Source organism: Lepidochelys kempii, chromosome 7 (genome assembly GCF_965140265.1).
Source record: "Lepidochelys kempii isolate rLepKem1 chromosome 7, rLepKem1.hap2, whole genome shotgun sequence".
Classification (NCBI taxonomy): domain Eukaryota; kingdom Metazoa; phylum Chordata; order Testudines; family Cheloniidae; genus Lepidochelys; species Lepidochelys kempii.
In genome coordinates this window covers 1,903,883-1,926,886 of record NC_133262.1, presented here as the reverse complement: position 1 = coordinate 1,926,886, position 23,004 = coordinate 1,903,883, and the positions used below count along the sequence as shown (strand labels likewise).

Below are 23,004 nucleotides of genomic sequence, written 5' to 3'. Positions count from 1 at the left end.
CCCACGACACCCAGCCCGGGGGGGGCGCCTCACCCGGACCCCCCCCGCGACACCCAGCCCGGGGGGGGCGCCTCACCCGGACCCCCCCCGCGACACCCAGCCCGGGGGGGGCGCCTCACCCAGACCCCCCCCGCGACACCCAGCCCGGGGGGGCCGCTCACCCAGACCCCCCCCCCGCGACACCCAGCCCGGGGGGGGCGCCTCACCCGGACCCCCCCGCGACACCCAGCCCGGGGGGGGGGCGCCTCTCCCGGACCCCCTGCGACACCCAGCCCGGGGGGGCGCCTCACCCGGACCCCGCCCCCCCGCGACACCCAGCCCGGGGGGGGGCGCCTCACCCGGACCCCCCCCCCGCGACACCCAGCCCGGGGGGGCGCCTCACCCGGACCCCCCCCCGCGACACCCAGCCCGGGGGGGGCGCCTCACCCGGACCCCCCCCGCGACACCCAGCCCGGGGGGGGGCGCCTCACCCGGACCCCCCCCGCGACACCCAGCCCGGGGGGGGCGCCTCACCCGGACCCCGCCCCCCCGCGACACCCAGCCCGGGGGGGGCGCCTCACCCAGACCCCCCCGCGACACCCAGCCCGGGGGGGCCGCTCACCCAGACCCCCCCGCGACACCCAGCCCGGGGGGGGGCGCCTCACCCAGACCCCCCCCCCTGCGACACCCAGCCCGGGGGGCCGCTCACCCAGACCCCCCCCCGCGACACCCCTTCCTACTCTCTCCCATTGTCCAACTTGACCCCAACAATGGTCCCCTCTCTTCCTGCTATTTATAACCCCAGATCCACAGGGAACAAGCCCACTTCATCCCATGCCCAGGGCCCTCCATTACCCTAGCTTCAGAGACACCTGTTTTGCTCCCAGACTCCCTACAGTTTATGGCGATCAACATCTGGATTTAGATTTGGTAACTGCCCCAAACTACTACCCACTGTTTGTCAGCCAGGGGTGCTGGAACTAGGAATGCTGGGGGTGCAGCAGCACTGCCTAGCTTGAAGTGTTTCCAACATATCCAGGGTTTACAGTTTTGTTCAACGGCTTTCACCCACCCCCACTATAAAAACTGTTCCAATGCCACCACTCTGACCCAACAACCCCCCCCCCCGCAACTTGACCCATGATATCAAATGGACACAGAATTGCACACCAAGGGAGGCAGAAGGAAAAGGAATTAAAGTCAAAAGGAAAATTGGAGTTGCGTGCCTTTGAAAATCTTCCCCAAGGTTATACAGAGAAGGCCTGATCCTGAGAGGTCCTGAGTGTACTTGACTCCTCACTGGGAGTTAAGGAGGCTCAGCAACTGGCTGTGTTAGGCCCAAGGTGATAATAGAAAAGAAACCAAATGAAGCGCCTCAAACGGAGGAAAAGAAACTGAACGTCATGGGCAGTCAGTGCTGGTTCTGTGGCAGGAGTGGCCAGGCTAAACCCCCTGCCGCAGAGATGAAGCAACTTCAACATTTCCCCTGAGATGAGATCACGCTGAATACACAAAAGGCTTTGTCCACCCCCACCTCCCCCCATCCAACCTCCTCCAGTTTTGAGGAGCCAGATTACAGCCCTCGTTCCTTTGTTAAACTCATTTCGTTTACCTTTGCATTACAGTGCGGCTTGGTAAGGACAAAACACCATTCGCTTCACAATATACACAAACATATCTGGACAATCTATCCTTCAGAATATGTGACCATCATGGGGATTTTGCTAAACTGCCTGGGGAGAAGCATTTATACAGTGAAAAATAAAAAACATTCTGAGGTTGGTGATAGTCACCAAAATGAATTACATTAATTGTGAATAAATGTATTTCCAAGGAGGTGGGAGATACTATGGAAGGCATAGATAGCATAATGGGCAGGGACGGAGGACTTTTGGCCAGCAAACTATATAAAATTCACCAGCTGAGGAGAAGGGCTGATAGTTCTTCTCCTGACACTCTCCATTGCACCAGTGCTGGTAGGTAATTTTTAAAGGTTCATGGCAGCATCGCTAATCATGCCGGCAAAGAAGCAATGGAGGCTAGAATGCTTCAGGCTCAGTTGTTTTTTTACTCCCCAAAAGCCTAATCTGTTTGAAACCTTGCTTAGCACCACTAGTAACCAACCAAAGACTTGGTGGGTCTGGACCCAAGGCACATTTCAATCAATTTAGGATGAGCAAACAATGTTTAGCAACATAAATTAATCTCTGATAGAGAAAACCTTAAGGACCTGATTCTCCACTACTTTGCACCTTGCCTAGTCATTTATACCTGCATGACATGGGTGTAAAAGGCTACCTAAACACTATGGACAATCGGCAAGAAACAAGGCTGAAGACAAACAGGCCCTCTATTGATACCTTCCCTAACCCACCTCCCTCCAGTTCTAATAGACAGATTCCACCATTGAGTGTCATTTGTTTGTTTACAATTAGCTTTTGTAAGACAATATGCATTTTACTTATTAATACCTTCAAACCCCATCTCTAGACCAATAATTTACTCTCCTCAGCTTAGCATAGAGGCTGATTGTGATCAGCACTATATACAAAGTTACAAAGGGCAAAGGTAGTGAGGACATTTGGGAAATAGCCTATTGCAGCAATACCAACTGGAAGTGATGAAGTCGATCATGTGAGGAAATCCTGCTAATTAATCACGCAGTGCGTATCAGCATCCTTCCCCTCAGCACGGCTGCGGGTTAAACTTATAGCAGTTGTCCTTTGCCATTGGTGTTTACTTGTCACTGAAATAGGTGAAATAATCATGGCTAGAGGATAACAGTAATGTTTACACACAAGTCATCTGAATTCTTGAGGGGGGAGGGGGGAACGGTCCAGGAGCTCTCATGAATCCACTATCAAAACAGCTCATCCACTACTTTGGGATGTGTTGGGGTATTTTTTGGCATGGGTGAGCATGGTAGAGGAACATAGAGTCAGAAGTAGGAAAGAATAAAATTATTGAACATCTCTAATATACTCAGAGGAAGATCTCTTTATGCATATACAGTAAATTCAGTCCTATGCAGCTGGTCAGGCCAAGACCTATGCACCACTTGAGTCCCACATAAGACCTTAAAAACAAGGCTTAGACGTGCACAGGTCTTGTTCTGTCCCTCTGCACAGAGATGAATTTCACTGTTATAGAATGAGTGTAATGAGCATGTGGAGTAAAACATTAGTAGATGTGGACCTCAAAGAAAGCAAACATCCTTCTGAGATGTATTAGCAGGAGTGTTGTAAGCAAGACACGAGAAGTAATTCTTTTGCTCTACTCTGTGCTGATTAGGCCTCAACTGGAGTATTGTGTCCAGTTCTGGGCACCACATTTCAGGAAGGATGTGGACAAATTGGAGAGAGTCCAGAGAAGAGCGACAAAAATTATTGAAGGTCCAGAGAACAGGACTGTAAGGGAAGATTGAAAAAACTGGGTTTGTTTAGTCTGGAAAAGAGAAGACTGAGAGGGGACATAACAGTTTTCAACTATGTAAAAGGTTGTTACAAGGAGGAGGAGGAAGAAAATTTTTTATTCTTAACCCCTGAGGACAGGACAAGAAGCAATGGGCTTAAACTGCAGCAAGGGAGGTTTAGGTTGGACATTAGGAAAAACTTCCGACCTGTCAGGGTGGTTCAGCACTGGAATAAATGGCCCAGGGAGGTGGTGGAATCTCCATCATTGGAGTTTAAGAGCAGGTGAGACAAACACCTGTCAAGGATGCTGTAGATAATACTTAGTCCTGCCACTAGTGCAGGGGACTGAACTAGGTGACCTCTTGAGGTCCCTTCCAGTCCTGTTATTCTGTGATCCTGATACATGTCATTATCCACCTACCTGAGAAATAAGATGATAAGTCAGTATTTGTCAGAAATAAATCACTTTGCCAAAGTACAAACACTGATTAAGGGAATACAAACGGTCTGGCACTACGTTGGATTATATGGACGTTTAATAATGATTCACTCACAGGGCCATAAGAAAATTAGAGCATTTGCACATTGAGCTGTCACAGAAGTTATGGTCTCAATGACAGAGAAAAACAGGCAACTTTTTTTAAAACACAAGACTTCATACAGCTACTCCATAAGGAATGAAAGAGCCAATTTGAACTCAACTTTGCCATCAGTTGTTTAGTTTGATTTTCCCCAGTTTGTTTGTTTGCCAAAAGAACATCTTTGAAATAACACAGGACCCTCAATTGTACAGATCTTCCACTTTTGCAGAACATAGCCTTACGTGTGACGTCTGTCTGAATTACCGTAAATTCTTTCCATAGCAACAGTATTGCCTAGCGGAGGTCTGGGACTATCAGAAGCCTTTGTAGATCCGACTTCTGTCTGGAGCTACCACCAGAATTCTTTCAGCGTCTCTGGTGTCAGGTAACGCAACAATGAAAGTAGTGCTTTCTCTGTATTCTCCTGTTGGGAGTTCTTTAAGGCCTCCCCATATGTACTGTAATTAATCTGGATTTCATTTACTTTTAAAGGCCTTGGAGCTCTGGCAGTATTTCCTCCCAACAAGCCCATAATATAAATGATTTTTAGTCTGCACTGGTTTTCCAGAGCATAGTCTGTATCTATACTACAGAGACTACATTGGCGTAGCTATGTCCATGTCATTAAGGTGTCATAACCCCATAGCGTAAATGCAGCCTACACCAATGGAAGGGTTTTTTCCATGCGTTTAGGAACATCACCTCTCTGAACAAAGTCAGCTACATCAGCAAAAGTGTTCTTCCATCAACATAGCTGCATTTACACTGAGGGTTCGGTTGACATAGCTCTGTCAGTCAAGGGCGTGCATTTTCACACACCCTGACTGCTGTAACTATGTTGAACTAACTTTTAAGTATAGACCAACCCTAGTAAGCACAGCTTATTTGTATGATTGAAATAAGTAAGCCTTGGGCTACACTTAAAAGTTAGGTTTTTAAGGTATTATTGTTGAAAGCCTAATTTTTAAGCTCTTCTCCACAGCAGAGACGGTGAGTTGTAATTGTTGTCGGTGCCCTCAGATTCCCGTAAGCTCTGAAGCAAGACCACCATGATGAAAGGAGTTAGAGGAGCTGAATGTGATGGTATGCTACAGCATCAGTTACAAGCTTCAATGTCAACATTATCAGCTATCAATTTTATTTTAAGCAGTCTCAGAATATGCTTATGTATATGAGCCCTACCCAGAAGCTGAAAGAGCTATTAAAAGGATCTGATGCAAAACAATGCTGATGTAGAGTGCTAATTATTGCTTGGGTGTAGCACACAGGAAGAACTACCAGCTGGTTGATGAGCCCTCTTCTCTTTTTAATTTGTCTCTTGTTTTCAAACAGATCACCAGAGATGACAATCTGTCACAATACAAAAATAAAAGTGTGTTATAGAGAAGTTTTAAAAAGTCTGAGCTATCATAAGAGAATAATCAGTGGGGTTTGAGATTTGACTTCTTTACACTATTAACTCAGCAGCAAGTTTCACAGCCAACATATCTGCTTTTTCTCTAGCTGCTGAACAGTGAAAAAGTCTTCCTTCTAGGGACCCTGCTTCCTGCCATTTTCTTTTTAGTTGTATCAACAGCAGTTGATACAGAGATCTGCTTAAAAGTCAAGAAATTAAACTGACAACACTTGCCCACAAACAAACACTTATTTTACTTCTTATTTCATCTTATATAGTCTCTGATTGTGCAGCTACCTCTTACTTTTACCTTGTTCAAAATATTGTCTGTAGGGTGCAGTTTAAAAGGTCTTGGATGCCTTTAAAAACTTTTAAAAGAACCAGATGTCCATTAAGGGTTCTTGCTGTCCTTAAACTACCACATTTTGCAGTCACCAATTTTTCAGTCTATTGCCATTTGAACACAGAACTGTGCTGTTTAAACATGACCATTCTTCTGAGTTTTAGATTTAAAACTCAGAAGCGTAGATCAAAGATTTGCTTCAGCTTGGAAAGCTAGATTGACCTATTATTGTGCTTAAAAAAAATCTACTGTAATTTTGATCTACAAAGCCCTTTATGGGACAAGTCTAAAGGTTGCCACATCCTCACAGAAGACAGCTGCTACGCTCAAGATGACAGACCCCAGATTTGTACAGTGGGACGTAGGCTTGGTCAGTAGAAAGCTCTTGGTTCTGGCAGTTGTTGTTCCCTTGGTCCAACAAGCTCACACGGAGTCCAAAGCCCAAGAATGGATGTTTGCTTTGTTCGTCTCTCCCCTCAGCTCTGGCTAGCAGTTATGTTATTCACAATGTATCATTCTTAATGTAAAAAGAAAAGGAGTACTTGTGGCACCTTAGAGACTAACCAATTTATTTGAGCATGAGCTTTCGTGAGCTACAGCTCACTTCATTGGCATCCGATGAAGTGAGCTGTAGCTCACGAAAGCTCATGGTCAAATAAATTAGTTAGTCTCTAAGGTGCCACAAGTACTCCTTTTCTTTTTGCGAATACAGACTAACACGGCTGTTACTCTGAAACCATTCTTAATGTAAGCATGCCTAGAGATTTAGTATATATAGATATCATATACAGACCTGGAATGAGTCTAAGAGAGAAAAGGAAGTCCAGTACTAAACCAGAAGTCAACCTAGTGTACTTTGACTATCCATTATATCCACAGAGTATGTTATGAGCCAAACTCTGCCATCAGATCCACAGCACATTGCTCTAGCTTACATTGCTGTGATTTCTGCAGCTCTGAGAATGGCGTCAGACTTAGCTAAGTAGGACAGCCCAGTGTTAGGGTGTTAAATCTGGGGTCTCCAAAGTCCCAGGCTAATTCCCTGCAAATGTCCCATGTGACCTTTTGCACATCACAGCCAGTTTTTTTAAAGGTATTACACATCAAAAGATGCAGATAGGTACCTAGGCACCATGGAAAACCCCACTAGGTGCCTACCTGCAGCTTTAAATGTCTAAATACCTTTAAAAAAATCTGTCCCCTACTATCTTTGGGCCTTACTTCCCCATCTGAAAAATGGGGATAATAGCACTTCCCTACCTCACAGGTCTTGGTTCCTTGAAATTTAAGAGGCTGCTCAAACACTATGGTACCAGGGGCCAGAAAAGTACCTTGCCAAGTAAATTTAAGGTTTACAGCAGCCACCTCATTTATTCTGATCTGCTCAAACTAGGACTCTGTCTCTCCTGCACATTTGGCTCTGTGTGTTGTCTGAAAGAACACTTCCTTCTAGCTATCCTCTTTCCAAAGCAATAAGCAATTCTGGACTATAAAGGGTTTAGCTCATAAAGCCACCAAGTGTAGCCACACGTATGTAAAGTTCCCTATAATCTAGTTTTAAGAGTTCCTATATCTGTGACAGGTTGCACCATGACATTTAGTTTGTAGTTCCGCAGTAGTCAGATGTTACCCAAGACCTTTACACAGACTATTTTTGTAGGGCATAATGATAGCCTTAAATCAAATGAGTCCTTTCGCTTAAAAATTAAATGGAACAAGGCATTAATTTATGAAAGAAACATCAGAGCTCCCTAATAAAGGCAGCGTTTGAATAAAAAGCTTTTTATTCTTGTAAGTCAGGGGAGAAGATGACATGTGCATGTGTTAATATCAACCAAATTCTGCTTGCTTTATTCACTCACATAGTCCCTTGGACTTCAATTAACTGAATTCATATAAGAAAGGGGGTGGGAGATGTTGCCCTTTGATATACCTAGAACCTCAAACCAAGTAAGAGTTCAAAACTCAACATATTAGATATGTGAAAAGTGGCACATACTGTGCACTGGTAAAAAGGAACCAAGAGAATACTCTATTCATTTATCTGTGACTAATATCTTGGCTCAATGTTTACTAGTCAGGTGACAGGAGTCTCTTGACCAACTCCAGAACATTACGTGATGTAAACGTTCCTTTTTAAAAGGTTCCAGTAAACAGTAGTGTTTATTTTGGTGACAAAAAGTTGAGCTAGGAAAGAGAATAGGCTTGGCTGCACATGATAGTAATAGATGTAAGTTAAGTATGGATCATATTGATCTTCATGTGTCCTTAAAAGCCATCAAAAGTGATGTTTTACATCTCTTATCTACAAGGCAGAGTAGCTCTCAAAATTGACAGCAAGCTGTGACCTCCTCTTACCAAGGTCTGAGGTATCATAAATGTAACCCCCCCACATATTTCTGAATTTTACTAAAGAATAAAGCACCATGCAATCAGGAGCGCTGACCTTCCGACACCATGACTTTCACCATCCCTTCCATAACAATCTTTTCACTTTCCCTAACAGTACATGATACTGAAATGTATGCAACAGATCTTTTCAGTCTCTTCACTTCTGCTGCAGCTAAGACTTCTTCTCCAATGTACAAGGGAGCTGGGAAGTGAATTTCCTGAGAAAGAAACACACAACCATAGCCAGGCATTTTAGTACCTATAACTGCAGAAATAAGTCCGTTGATCAAAACTCCATGTACAATTGTTCTCCCAAACCTAGTTTCCTTTGCATAGTCTTCATTCAAATGCAATGGGTTTGTGTCCCCAGTTAAGTCAGCAAAACAAACAACATCCTTCTGTGTGAAGGCTTTAGTAAGTTCAGCCTTGTCTCCAACTTGTATATGTAAATACTGAAGAGAGAGAGATTTACGCAATGAGCTGGCAATGTTTGGTTTTGTTAGGATGGTTCTTTTGAAATCTCCACCAAAAATTCTAGGTCTGAGTACTGCCAACATCTTGAGCAACTTCTGCTTCTTACAGCCCAACCTTGTCTCCTGTGTATTCAATCCAATACGAGTTCTCTACTGTTCCCAGATAACGCAAGGAGAAATGGAGAGGTCTGGTGAGAAAAAAGAGACGCATTATGAAAACATCACACATACCAAACAGTTTCCAGCAGACAAGATAAAAACAACAACAACAAAAAAAACCCACAAAGCAAAATTAGAGCAACTTAAGCCAACCATGTTATTCAACTATCCCCTTGGAGACCAATTCCAGCTCCCAGACTCAGGTTACTGAAAGTTACATGGCAGAATGAAGTGAAGCATTTCAAAAGGAACAAGCATTGGGCTCTGGAGTTCAAGTACAATGGGGTTTCAAGTGGGTGACTGACAGTGGGGGAAAAACAATACAAGTTTCATCCAGATGTGGGCCAAAGACAAACTGTCATGGAAATTAGTTTCCTCAAAAATCTGTTAATGAGATCAGACCTGACCTCATTGTAGTAAATATATAAAGTGATGAAATTCAGACACAAGAGTCTAGTTTTACAAGATCGGATCTATGTGGGCCCCCAGAAGGAAAGAGGATTCCCAGCATCTACTTCCTCTCAGACAACCCCAGATATGACAACAGGTGATTGTTACAAGCACCATACAATATAAAGAGAGACATGGACATGACAATTTAAGTTGACTGAATGTCAGTAATTATAAAACAGACTGATTTAATCTCTCACCAATCTGTTTCACACCTATCTTTAAGGGTATTTAATTCTAAAAACTGATCAGTTTTTACACAAGTAAACCATGTCTCTATTAAGAGGTTTTGTGTACTTGAGTAGGCCGAGTAACCCTAAAGAGCATCAACATTCAGGGGCAGGTCCCAGAGTTCCCCAGGACTTTACCTGTATCACTCTAAAAGCACACTTCCTGTTCTGGTAGGAGCCCAGCAGTGTTAGAGCACTCCACAGCTTGACAAGGCCACTAAAGAATGACAAAATTAAATATATTATTAGGATTCACATGACTCAAAGGTTTTCCTGCTGTGTACACAGTTTAAATAGAAATCCCCTAAACAGAAGGAATAATGAACTCTCAACTGCACTTAACAGCTGGTAATTTCATCAGTGGGCTCTGGTGACAAGTTTGTGACACAATTACCCTTCAGTGTAGTTTGTCTTATCGATGGTTTGGAGTATTTAATACAATCAATGCTCATGGGTTTTGCCCTTGTCAAACCCTTTTTTTCTGGGCCTGTTTCCTGAACCCCTCTTCCCGTTCCTCTAATCTCCTTCCCTTCCCCACCCCCAATAGCTTCCATTCATCTTTAGTTCCCTAATCTCCCAACTGCTCCTGACCTTTTCCCACAGCAAGGGATAACAGACACCGGTTTGAGTACTGCATCATCCACACCTGGTCATTTTATGTTTTAAGACAGGAACCATATATATGGATCCATGTTTATCGTCTCATTGAGTACACATCAAGTTTGCTCAATTTAAGTAAAAAGATGTTTTAGTCTTTAACCTCCAGCCCTGCATACTCAGCCTAGCAAAGTCAAGCTGGGTTCTTTCTAGGTCATGCATGGTCATCAGTAAGAGATTCTGTGGGCCCAATTTTCCCTTCAGTGCCACCTGAGCAATCCAACTGCTGTCAGCTGATTAACCACAGCAGGAACCAGTTCTGTTGATGCACAAGTAACACTCTCCAAGTCACTCTAACTTACATCTGCAGAGCCAATGCAACTAGTACTGAACACTCACTTTTGTAACTAAATGCAGCAGACAGGACTACACACAAGAAGATGTGTCAAGACGTTGTGAGGTTTACACATCTGTGTCACTTTTTAGACCAGTGTCACCTTAACTATTCTGGACCTGTCACATTTTTAAGGTCAGAGTCAGAAAATAGTTGAAACCCACAAATGCCAATGGAAATTCGTTGTGTTTGAGGTGGTTTATTAGTCTGCCTTTTTACTGCTCTTTTGATTCCCAGTGCTCTATTATTTTTCTTATGGCTTGTCTACACTGGCAATTTACAGCACTGCAACTTCCTTGCTCAGGGCTGTGAAAAAACACACCCAAGCACAGCAACCGCAGCACTGTAAAGTGCCAGTGTAGACGCTGTACCAGCGCTGGGAGCTACACCCCTCGCTGCCTTGTGTGGTCGCAGCGCCCTAAAAAACCCCACCTCAACGAGGGGCATAGCTCCCAGCACCAGGGCATTGTTTACACTGGCGCTTTACAGCACTGCAACTTGCTGCGCTCAGGAGGGTGTTTATTCACACCCCTGAGCAAGACCTAAATTAGGCAGACCTCACAGTATTAACATTGAAAGATAACAGGGATGTAAAGACTGCTCTAAAAGGCCAGTTACTCGATTTCACACCTTAAAAAGGCATTTCACATAGCTTTTTGAAATGGAGATGAATCATTTACAGTTTTGCTCCACAACTAATTATCTTCCACGCCAGGTGCCAGGCACATTATTCAACCTGCTTTCTCTAACATGTAGCCGCGTGTACATTCTAAAATCCACAACAAAAGACACTATGCTAGACACATAATTTTCCCCAAGGAGAGGATGAGAGAGAGAGAATAAACCATGTCATTTAATGCACTCCTGGAAGGCACTCAGATACCATGGTGATGAGGGCAGTAAAAGAGTACAGTACAGACTCTCTAGAGGCCAATAAGGCTATAAAGTGTCCTCCTCCAGACTTTTAAGCAGCCACTTGATAACTGAGAGTGAAAGGTCCCTCTTTCAGCAATGGATTGTCTTATATCAGTGAAGGCTGAAGCTTCTACCAATCCTGGGCCATGTGCCCCCCTAGGTATCTCTTGAAATTCAAGCACAATTAGGGGGAAAAAAACCCAAAAAACTCCTGAGTGATCACTAAGCAGCATTCACATACATCCCAGAAACACACAAGAATCATAGAATCGTAGGACAGGAAGGGACCTCGAGAGGCCACCTAGTCCAGTTCCCCGCACCCATGGCAGGACTAAGTATTATCTAAGATAGTGGTTCTCAAACTTCATTGCATTGTGACCCCCTTCCGACAATAAGAATTACTACATGACCCCAGAAGGGGAGGGACTGAAGTCTGAGCCCACCCAAGTCCCGCTGCCCCAGGCTGGGGGGGCCAAAGCTGAAGCTCTGGGCGGTGGGGCTTGGGCCCAGGGCCAACACCAGCCTTGGTGACCGCCATTAAAATGGGGTCCCAACCCACAGTTTGAGAATCCCTGATCTAAGACCATCCCTGACAGGTGTTTGTCTAAGCTGCTCTTAAAAATCTCTAATGATGGAGAACAATTTTTCCTCCCTCCTCCTTGTAACAACTGTTTACATACTTGAAAACTTATTGTGTCCCCTCTCAGTCTTCTCTTCTCCAGCCTAAACATTTTTTCAATCTTCCCTCACAGGTCATGTTTTTCTACACTTATCACTTTTGTTGCTTTTCTCTGGACTTTCTCCAATTTGTCCACATCTTTCCTGAAATGTGGCACCCAGAATTGGACAATACTCCAGTTGAGGCCCTAATCAGCACGGAGTAGAGTGGAAGAATTACTTCTTGTGTCTTGCTTACCATACTCCTGCTAATACATCCCAGAATGATGGTTGCTTTTTTGCAACAGCGTTATACTGTTGACTCTCATTTAGCTTGTGATCCACTATGACCTTCAGATCCCTTTCTGCAGTACTCCTTCCTAGGCAGTCATTTCCCATTTTGTATGTGCGCCACTGATCGTTTCTTCCGAAGTGGAGTACTTTGCATTTGTCCTTATTGAATTTCATCCTATTTACTTCAGATTGCTTCTCCAGATCATTTTGAATTTTAATCCTATCCTCCAAAGCACTTGCAACTCCTCCCAATTTAGTATTGTCTACAAACTTTATAAGCGTACTCTCTATGCCATCATCTAAATCACTGATGAAGATACTGAACAGAACTGGATCCAGAACTGATCCCTACGAGGCCCCACTCAATATGCCCTTCCATCTAGGTTGTATTTCCCTAATTTGTTTAAGAGAAGGTCATGCAAGACAGTATCAAAAGCCTTAATGAAGTCAAGATATATCACATCTACCGCTTCCCCACTATCTACAAGGCTTGTTATCCTGTCAAAGAATGCAACAGACAAACAGGCTCAGAAAATCTGACCCACGAGGAAACATTAAACAGGCATGTTTAGTATTGGGGGGGAAAAAAAAAGACTGAAGGGAGACCTGATAACAATCAACTATGTTAAGGGCTGTTATAAAGAGGACAGTGAGCGACTGTTCTCCCTATCTACTGAAGGTAGAAGTAATAGTGATGAGCTTAATCTGCTGCAAGAAAGATTTAGGTTAGATATCAGAAATAACTTTCTAAACTAGAAGGGTGGTTAAGCACTGGAACAGGCTTCCAAGGAAGGTGGTGGAATCTCCATCACTGGAGATTTTTAAGAACAAGTTGGACAAACACCTGTCAGGGATGGTCTAGGTTTACTTGGTCCTGCCTCGGCGCAGGGCTGGATTTGAAGGATTTCCAAGGTCCCTTCCAGCCCTGCATTTCTAAGAAATCACAGCTATTATTTTCTCCCTTATTTTGATAGGAAACTGTCAGAAGTTGTAAGCGAGTTATTTTCAAATTAAAGGTTATTTACACATCTTATACAATTCCAGGTTGGTACTTGCGAGTACTGTATATGCAATCAGTGTCTCTTACCTGCTAGAAACTCTTAGTATTGCAGACAGGGTCTTTTCCTCATATGTTAAGACATCAACAGGCAAGGCTGCACCAACCTATGCACCAATAGGGCACTACTGTTAAATCAATATTATTCACGGCTTTAACAGCAATTTATGAACATATGATTTCCATGTTCTCCAGCTAAAATTCTTATTATTAGAGCAACTTTGTAATATCCAGCTCTTTTATGGCCCTTTTCATTCACAGATCTCAAAGCACTTTACAAAGGAAGCAAAAATCATCATCACCATTTTACAGCTGGCAAAACTCAAAGAGGTGATAGGACTTGCCCCACCTCACCCAGCAAATCAGTGGCAGAGCCAGGAATAAAACCTAGGACCTCTTGAGTTCCAGTCCAGCAGGCCATATTCCCTCCTGCTGTTTTCCCTTTGAAGCTCCATTGCAGCAGGAACAGGGATACCAGGACTTAAAGGAAAATGGCTGTTTTCACACCCAGATCAGTGAGTGTCAAATAGCACTGAAAGCAGCATCCAGGCTGATAGGAGGTACATTAAGGCTCCTACTTCAGTTTCTTGAACTTAAAAGCCAAAGTCTATGAAACAGCAGAAAGCAGAGAGAGAAGGGCTCTGAGGGAGCAGGAGGGAAATAATTTTAAATGGTTTCTTCCTTTCCCTTTATGTCCCATGAACCAAGCCTCCTTTCTGCTTAGTTTCAGCTCTGACTTTCTATTAGTAATTCTAATTTGGATAATACTATTCACTAAATTATGTTTTCTAAAGGATGAGCTGGAATCACTCATTAGACCACAAACCTAGAGAATCTTGGTTATCTTTTGAGGGGCCCCATCCACATACTGACCCAGCCTGACCATTTAGCTTCAGAGATCTTCCAGAATCACTAGTTTGCAATTCGGGGTGAAACAGCTTCCACACTAAGAAGTCAATTAGTCAAAATTCTTTGCCCTGCTAAAATTAATTTTAGGTCAGATGAATCATGCATGCAGCACAAGAAACCTCAGGGTTCAGAAAACTTTGAATACACATCAGAACTGCTGTGAAGATGGGATTTTCATATATTTGCCTACTGAAACAGAAGAACTGTAACATTTACTACCATTGTTAAAAGCAGCCTGAAGTCTACGGATTTTTTTTTTAAATGTAATCATAGCATAGTAAATAAAGAACAAGGTGTTAAGGTGAAGAAATATCAGCCTCTGCCATTCACCAGCACTTTCTCCTAGACGTTCCATTTGAGATAATGGTTTTTTAAAAGTCAGCACTATTTATTTAGTGATTCTCCATCATGTGCAGTCTTCAAGTTGAGAGAGACGCTCAACTCAAACCAGAGGTATGGGCTCGATGCATAAATTATTAGAGGAAGTTCTTTGGCCATTATTATGCAGGCGCTTAGACTAGAAACTAGATTCTCTTAATGGTTGCTTCTGGCCCCTAAACAAACAAACAAACAAAAATCCATGAAGTTATATTTACAAGGAATTCAGAAAAGCGCAATCGTCAGGCACACAGTCAGTGATCCCGTACCTCCCCATGCAAGTCCTTCAGTGCTGAAAGGATAAGTTGCTTGAAATGAGCAGCGTTCAATCTAACTCCACCTTCTTGAAATTCTCTGAAACGAACAACGTTCACACGAAGCCTGATTATTCAAGTCCATGCACCTCAAAAGGGACGTTGTGGTCAAAAATGGGGGGGGGGAGCCGAACTTACAAGCAAACCTTCACGTAGTGGTGCTCAGAAGCGTTCTTGAACACGGTTCTTTCAAACGCCGCGGGCGCGGCCGCCCTCCCGCCCCCGAGCTGGGCCATGCGAGCCACGCGCGGACCCGGGAGGGGAGACCGCGCAGGCCGTGGAGCGGCGGCGGCGAAGGCTTGCGGCTGGCCCCGGAGACAGGCCAGGCAGGCTCCGGGAGCGGCCCGGACCCGCGAGCCCGCCAGAGCGGTGAGCGCCCGTTACCCTGCGGGCTGTCCGCGGGCCCCGGAGCCCAGCGGGTCCCGCCGGCGCCGGAGCCTCCCCCTGCAGCCAGCGGCGGGCGCAGCTCCTGGCGCGGCGGGCTCCGCGCCAACGGGGCCCGTCCGCCGCGCGCCGGGGCTGCGAGCTCTGCGCATGCGCAGCGCGGGCCGGCCTGGGAGCGCGCTACAAAGGCGCTCGCCGCCCTCGCAAGGCCTGGCCGACAGGGTGGGTGAGAACCGAACCGAACCGTCCCCGCGCTTCCAGCGTGCCCAAACCCACACGCTGCCCTCCTCGCCCGCTTTCTGAGGGGAGAAGCCCCACCGACCAATCAGCGAGCAGCTCCTCCTCCTCGTGGCCAATAAGAGCCAGCCACACGGCCCACCCCCTACGGCGGCCCAGCGGGGCCAGTGCGAAGCCGGAGAGGGGGCTGGGCGCTACGTTGGGGCTTCCGGGGAGTAGCAGGGGCGGCACCTTTGTTACTGTCGCAGCTCGGGGCGCGCCCGGCGGGAGGGGTCGACTCGGCTCTGCGCGTGCGCGATGCTGCCCAGCCGCGCGCCGCGGGGGCCTGGTCACGGTTGCTGGGCTCCCTCCCCCTCAGGCCGCCGCGTTGCCATGGGGATCCGACCCCGCCGCGGTGGGGCGCCCTGTGCACGGCTCCCCGGGGAGAGGCGGAGCTCGCGGCCCGGCCCGGCCCGGCCCGGGGCGGCTGCCTGCGAGGCGGGCCGGGGTCCAGGGCTGCTAAGTGACTGGACAGCGCGGCGCCGGGGGCGCGGGCACAAAATGGCGGCTCTGGGACCGGCGGAGGCGGGAAGAGAGAGGAGCCCGGGCTCAGGGCCGGCGCAGAGCAGAGGGACATTTCGGAGGAAGGGCGCGGGGTCGAAAATACACCCAGGGAGAAACAGGAGCCGGGCGAGAGAAAATCAACCCCCGCTTCCTGCCTCCACCGCCAGGCCTCAGGAGTCGCCTCCCCCCGGTTCTTCGCCTCTCGGGGCGCCTCACCTCGGCACCTGCAACTGCTCCCTCTTGTTCGGAAAGGGGGCGCGAGGGCAGGGGAGGCGTTGGGCAGCTGCCGGGGACGGGACTTTTCTCGCCTCCGGTCCGCTGCTGCGGCCCGTGCCCTCCTGTGCACACAGCTCAGTGCCCGTGTCTTGGCTCCTCATGCTGAAAACCTGGTCCTGCCGCCCACCCGCCCCGCATCTACCCTGCCTCAACTGCCACCGTCCCGCTCCTCCTGGGAGCCCTTTGACCGGCTGCGGAGCAGGATCTTGTGTGCTGAGCAAAGAGAGCTATTATGAAGACAAAGACTTAATGCCAGTTTAAATGTAGGCTCAGCATTTCTGAAAAATCAGGCCTAAAAGAACCCAGCCTGCAGAGGGAAAAAGCACCATTTTTAAGGGGAGAAAATCGGGTCTAGAGTCAGCACACAGTGTTAGAGCACCGCTAGCATCAGCCATTCTGATCAGGGCTGGAGCTAGCATTGTTCCGAACACTGTGTGGATAAGGACTAAACGTTCTCATTACTTAACTATTATGAACTTCCTTTGGGTAGATAAAGGAAATAAATGAGGCGCTAGCTGAAGCATCTGATGTGGGGAACAAATGCTTGTCACACATAGTATCCTACTCTGCTACCCAAATGCATATAAGATAAATGCAGAGATTTTTTGCCCCAAAAAGGTCACGGTCACAGAGTCACAAATAACTTTGTACCCTGAAGCGAAGACTTCCTATAGTACTTAACCCTGTTTCTGTCATACAACTGCTGGCTGTTTCTGGAGTGGCTGTTTTAACAAACTCCATTCCTGTCACATCTACATTCCGGACAAAAGCGCATCTTGGAGTTTGTGGATCTGGTGCATAATACAAAGGACAGTAAGAAACTAGCGTGAACTTCAGGAGAGTTGCAAGAAGTAAAGTCTGATTCTGTTCTGAAAAGTAACCATATAAATGGCATACGGTGCTCTGTCTCCAGATTTCTGAACAGATGTGCTCAATGTACAGGCAGAGATATTTAGTTCTTGCAGATTCAATCTGGTATCTGAGAACCCAGCCGCTCCCTCTGCTTCTCATACATTACCTGTAATAAAGGTCCCAAATTAGGCCCTGTACAAACCCACATCATGTCTTTATATGATGCCATCTGAATCACTTGTGCTAACTCAGTGCTTTCAGTGGAGTTACACAGATAGGACTGACTAAATATTAGTAAACTCCTCTGCTGAAGATACATAAAAGGAATACAGATTGCTCCCTATGAGCATGTTTGGCTTTGCAGGGCTGACCAGAGGAAAAAAAAAAAGCTGCAAAATGTTAGTTTAGTTCTTAAAGTCAGCAGCTGTGTCTAAATATGTACCTGGAGCAAATCAGCTAAGCAAACATGGCACCTTCTCACAGCCACTTCTCAGACTAGGACCACACATTAATTTAGAAAATTCTGCTGCTCTGAAAAGCTTGTGGGAGTTCTTCTACAAAACGTGACAGTGCCAGAGTTTATGCAGCTCATGTGATCTCATCTTCTGTAACAAAATTTTATCAACATTTGTAAGTGTATAGCAGACGCAGGCAGATTTAAGATTCTCTTAATTTTTATAACCATCTAGGCAATATGATAGACCTTGTCATAAACATACAACTAAGAGTAGCATAAAATCCCTCCTTTACCTGTAAAGGGTTAATCAGTGCCATTAACCTAGTTGACACCTGAACAGAAGGACCAATGGGGAAAGAAGATACTTTCAAATCTGTGGGGGTGGAGGGTTTTTGTTTGTGCTTTTGTTGTTCTCTCCGGAGACAAAGAGAGAGACCAAGCAAGTAATCCAGCTCCTACTGAATGATACATATAAAATTACAGAAATAGTAAGTAATAGCAAGAAAATGTGTTAGAGTATCTTTTGTTTTAGCTTGTGAATTTTCCCTATGCTAAGAGGAAGGTTTATTCCTGGTTGTTGTTTTTTTGTAACTTTAAAGTTTTGCCTAGAGGGGAATCCTCTGTGTTTTAAATCTTATTACCCTGTAAAATTATCTTCCATCCTGATTTTACAGAGGTGTTTCTTTTACTTTTTTTTTTCTTTATAATAAATGTTCTGTTTTTAAGAATCTGATTGGGTTTTTAGTGTCCTAAAAACCCAAGGATCTGGTCTGTACTCACCTTTACTCTCAAGCCTCCCCAGGAAAGAGGGTGAGGGGCCTTGGGGGCATATTTTGGGGAAACAGGAACTCCAAGTGGTCCTTTTCCTAAATCTTTGTCTAACTCACTTGGTGGTGGCAGCGATACTGTTCCAAGGACAAGGAAGAATTCGTGTCTTGGGGAAGTTTTTAACCTAAGCTGGTAGAAATAAGCGTAGGGGGTCTTTCATGCGGGTCTCCACATCTGTACCCTAGAGTTCAGAGTGGGGAGGGAACCCTGACAGACCTGAAGGACTAAAAATACCTAAAGTCTCAAACTAGAAAATTTAAGAATATGTAAGAAATGTGGTAAGAGGAGAAACTTTCTGGATTGAGACTTTAGGATTTTTTATTCCTTCGGGTTTATCACATTGCCTAGATGGTTATAAAAATTGTTGAGAATCTTAAATGTCTGGAACATCAGAAAAGTACTGCTTATATCATTATGTCATATGGAAAGAACTGTGTATGAAAGGAAGACTTGCAGGAGAATACTAACTCTGTATGTGTGGTGAATGAAATGGATGCCCATAGTAAAGAAACAGTGTTCTGCATCTTTAAATTTGTTGAGAACTGTGCTGAGACAGCAGCCATTTTGTTCTCAGTGGCTCCTGCTGGTTCAGTGGAGACACACACAGTGCTATCTCATGGAGCCTTGAGTCTCTAACTTTTCTTGTTTGTGTTAATCTAACAAAAGTCCTTTAGCCAAGGTCACGGTTGCTCTTTGTGCATGGAAGAACGTAACAGCATACTAGCTGTGTTAGTGTGGGTAAGATTTTCACCACTGAATCCCTTTGCTGTTTGTATCTCTGCCTTCAGTCTAAAACAGTAGTTGCCAAAGCATGGGTGTGCGGAGTACGTGGTGGTTGTCTGGGGAGAGCTGGGTGGTCACACAGAGCTAGAATCTCCTCATTCCCAGCTACCACATTACATTGAAAACAGCTAAAAAGACATGCATGCTTTCCTGAAATTACTTTTCCGTCTACGCTATTGCTGTAGTCCCACTAAACCTCTGCATATAACACCTCTAAACAGACAGCAGGTAAAGACCCAAATGTGCCCTCCCTCTCAGTGGAGCAGACAGTGCTGGTGATAGTCTGAGGATATCCAGATTGGCATGGAAACTGGAAAGACAAGGGGTCCACTACTGGCCAGCACCACTGCTCTTGCCAGCTGTAGATAAGGTTTTTAAAGACTTGGTATGTCTACACTACGAAATTAGGTTGAATTTATAGAAGTCAGTTTTATACAGTTGATTGTGTGTGTCCCCACACAAGTGCTCTAAGTGCATGTAGTCGGCGGAGTGTGTCCACAGTACTGAGGCAGCCGTTGACTTCTGGAGCGTTGCACTGTGGGTGGCTATCCCACAGTTCCTGCAGTCTCTGCCGCCCATTTGAATTCTGGGTAGAAATCCCCGTGCCTGATGGGGCTAAAACATTGTCGCGGGTGGTTCTGGGTACATATCATCAGACCCCCGTTCCCTCCCTCCCTCCCTCCGTGAAAGCAAGGGCAATCATTTTGTGCCTTTTTTCTTGAGTTACCTGTGCAGACGCCATACCACAGCAAGCATGGAGCCCGCTCAGCTAACTTCACCGTATGTCTCCTGGGTGCTGGCAGACGTGGTACTGCATTGCTACACAACAGCAGTTAATTGCCTTTTGGCAGCAGACGGTGCAGTATGACTGGTAGCCGTCAGCGACGTAGTCCTCGGTGCTCTTTTAATCGGGCGCCTGGGCAAACATGAGAGTGACTCAGCCAGGTCATTTTCCCTTGTTTCGTCTCATGGCGATTCAGTCCTACCAGCAGTACACTGTCTTTTAACCTCCAGCCAGCAGAAGATGATGGCTAGTTGTCATACTGCACCGTCTTCTGCCGAGCACCCAGGAGATGACGACGGCTAGCGGTCGTACTGCACAGTCTGCTGCCAGCAAGATGTATAAAGATAGATGAAGTGGCTCAAAACAAGAAATAGACCAGAATTGTTTTGTATTCATTTTTTCCTCCCTCCCTCCTTCCCTCTGTGAAATCAACGGCCTGCTAAACCCAGTTTTGAGTTCTATCCTTGAGGGGTCCATTCAGTTTCTCACAAAGCCACCCTCTTTGTTGATTTTAATTCTGTGTAAGCCATCCCTGTAAGCCATGTCGTCAGTCGTCCCTCCCTCCGTCAGGGCAACGGCAGACAATAGTTCTGCGCCTTTTTTCTGTGCAGACGCCATACCACAGCAAGCATGGAGCCTGCTCAGATCACTTTGGCAATTAGGAGCACATTAAACAACACGCACATTATCCAGCAGTATATGCAGCACCAGAATCTGGCAAAGCGATACTGGGCGAGTAGGCGACGTCAGCATGGTGATGTGAGTGATGAGGACATGGACGCAGACTTCTCTCAAAGAAGGGACCCTGGCAATGTGGGCATCATGGTGCTAATGGGGCAGGTTCATGCGGTGGAACGCTGATTCTGGGCTCAGGAAACAAGCACAGACTGGTGGGACCGCATAGCGTTGCGGGTCTGGGATGATTCCCAGTGGTTGCGAAACTTCCGCATGCATAAGGGCACTTTCATGGGACTTTGTGACTTGCTTTCCCCTGCCCTGAGGCGCAAGAATACCAAGATGAGAGCAGCCCTCATAGTTGAGAAGCGAGTGGCAATAGCCCTGTGGAAGCTTGCAACACCAGACAGCTACCGGTCAATCGGGAATCAATTTGGAGTGGGCAAATCTACTGTGGGGGCTGCTGTGATGCAAGTAGCCAATGCAATCAAAGATCTGCTGATATCGAGGGTAGTGACCCTGAGAAATGTGCAGGTCATAGTGGATGGCTTTGCTTCAATGGGATTCCCTAACTGTGGTGGGGCCATAGACGGAACCCATATCCCTATCTTGGCACCGGAGCACCAAGCCGCCGAGTACATAAACCGCAAGGGGTACTTTTCAATAGTGCTGAAAGCACGGGTGGATCACAAGGGAAGTTTCACCAACATCAACGTGGGATGGCCGGGAAAGGTACATGACGCTTGCATCTTCAGGAACTCTGGTCTGTTTCAAAAGCTGCAAGAAGGGACTTTATTCCCAGACCAGAAAATAACCGTTGGGGATGTTGAAATGCCTATATGTATCCTTGGGGACCCAGCCTACCCCTTAATGCCATGGCTCATGAAGCCATACACAGGGGCAGTAGTCAGGAGCTGTTCAACTACAGGCTGAGCAAGTGCAGAATGGTGGTAGAATATGCATTTGGATGTTTAAAAGCGCGTTGGCGCAGTTTACTGACTCAGTTAGACCTCCGCGAAACCAGTATTCCCACTGTTATTACTGCTTGCTGTGCGTTCCACAATATCTGTGAGAGTAAGGGGGAGACGTTTATGGCGGGGTGGGAGGTTGAGGCAAATCGCCTGGCTGCTGGTTTCGCACAGCCAGACACCAGGGCGGTTAGAAGAGCACAGGAGGGCGCGGTACGCATCAGAGAAGCTTTGAAAACCAGTTTCATGACTGGACAGGCTATGGTGTGAAAGTTCTGTTTGTTTGTTTGTCCATGATGAAACCCACCGCCCCTTGGTTCACTCTACTTCCCTGTAAGCTAACCACCCTCCCCTCCTCCCTTCGATCACCGCTTGCAGAGGCAGTAAAGTCGTTGTTGCTTCACATTCATGCCTTCTTTATTCATTCATCACACAAATAGGGGGATAACTACCAAGGTAGCCCAGGAGGGGTAGTGGAGGAGAGAAGCACCAGGAGGGGTGGTGGAGGAGGGAAGGACAAGGCCACACAGCACTTTAAAAGTTTAAAACTTATTGAATGCCAGCCTTCTGTTGCTTGGGCAATCCTCTGGGGTGGAGTGGCCGGAGACCCCCCAACCGCATTCTTGGGCATCTGGGTGAGGAGGCTATGGAACTTGGGGAGGAGGGCGGTTGGTTACACAGGGGCTATAGCAGCAGTCTGTGCTCCTGCTGCCTTTCCTGCAGCTCAACCATACGCTGGAGCATATTGGTTTGATCCTCCAGCAGCCTCAGCATTGAATCCTGCCTCCTCTCATCACGCTTCCGCCACATTTGAGCTTCAGCCCTCTCTTCAGCCCGCCACCTCTCCTCCCGGTCATTTTGTGCTTTCCTGCACTCTGACATTGTCTGCCTCCACGCATTCGTCTGTGCTATGTCAGTGTGGGAGGACAGCATGAGCTCCGAGAACATTTCATCACAAGTGCGTTTTTTTTGCCTTCTAATCTTCACTAGCCTCTGGGAAGGAGAAGATCCTGTGATCATTAAAACACATGCAGCTGGTGTTAAAAAGACATTTTCTAGAACAATGGCTACACTCTTTCACGGTAAACCTCGCTGTTAACATTACATACACAGCACATGTGCTTTCGTTCCAAGGTCGCATTTTGCCTCCCCCTCCCCCCCATGGCTAACAACGGGGAACATTTCTGTTCAGCCACAGGCAAACAGCCCAGCAGGAACGGGCACCTCTGAATGTCCCCTTAAGAAAAGCACCCTATTTCACCAGGTGACCATGAATGATATCACTCT

At 46.4% G+C, this 23,004-nt stretch overlaps 2 protein-coding genes across 3 annotated transcripts; both read right to left on the bottom strand.

Annotated features, from left to right (window-relative positions):
• Window positions 1-6,421: 6,421 nt before the first annotated feature.
• On the bottom strand, window positions 6,422-8,660 carry HTD2 (hydroxyacyl-thioester dehydratase type 2). Its single transcript, XM_073350889.1, has one exon. It carries the CDS (start codon window positions 8,658-8,660, stop codon window positions 8,145-8,147), a length of 516 nt encoding a protein of 171 aa, XP_073206990.1. The 3' UTR covers window positions 6,422-8,144.
• Window positions 8,661-8,677: 17 nt separating this feature from the next.
• On the bottom strand, window positions 8,678-16,503 carry RPP14 (ribonuclease P/MRP subunit p14). 2 transcript variants are annotated; one of them, XM_073350890.1, is made up of 5 exons: window positions 16,311-16,503; window positions 14,886-14,970; window positions 13,360-13,436; window positions 9,554-9,632; window positions 8,678-8,764 (listed from the first exon to the last, which is right to left on the bottom strand). In XM_073350890.1, exons 1-5 carry the CDS (start codon window positions 16,469-16,471, stop codon window positions 8,708-8,710), a joined length of 459 nt encoding a protein of 152 aa, XP_073206991.1. In that variant the 5' UTR covers window positions 16,472-16,503; the 3' UTR covers window positions 8,678-8,707. The 2 variants fall into 2 exon arrangements, with proteins under 2 accessions (XP_073206991.1, XP_073206992.1); XM_073350891.1 differs by lacking the exon at window positions 16,311-16,503 and adding an exon at window positions 15,069-15,915.
• Between the last annotated feature and the right edge of the window lie 6,501 nt (window positions 16,504-23,004).

What these genes read in the sequence shown, in the direction of transcription:
- RPP14 (XM_073350890.1), bottom strand. Translation starts at nt 16,471, where the DNA reads ATGAGGAGCCAAGACACGGGCACTGAGCTGTGTGCACAGGAGGGCACG. An exon ending in GAGCAGTTGCAGGTGCCGAG is followed by an intron (nt 14,971 to 16,310) that starts GTGAGGCGCCCC and finishes TGTTCGTTTCAG; the next exon opens with AGAATTTCAAGAAGGTGGAG. An exon ending in TGAAGGACTTGCATGGGGAG is followed by an intron (nt 13,437 to 14,885) that starts GTACGGGATCAC and finishes ATTGGTGCATAG; the next exon opens with GTTGGTGCAGCCTTGCCTGT.
- HTD2 (XM_073350889.1), bottom strand. Translation starts at nt 8,660, where the DNA reads ATGTTGGCAGTACTCAGACCTAGAATTTTTGGTGGAGATTTCAAAAGA.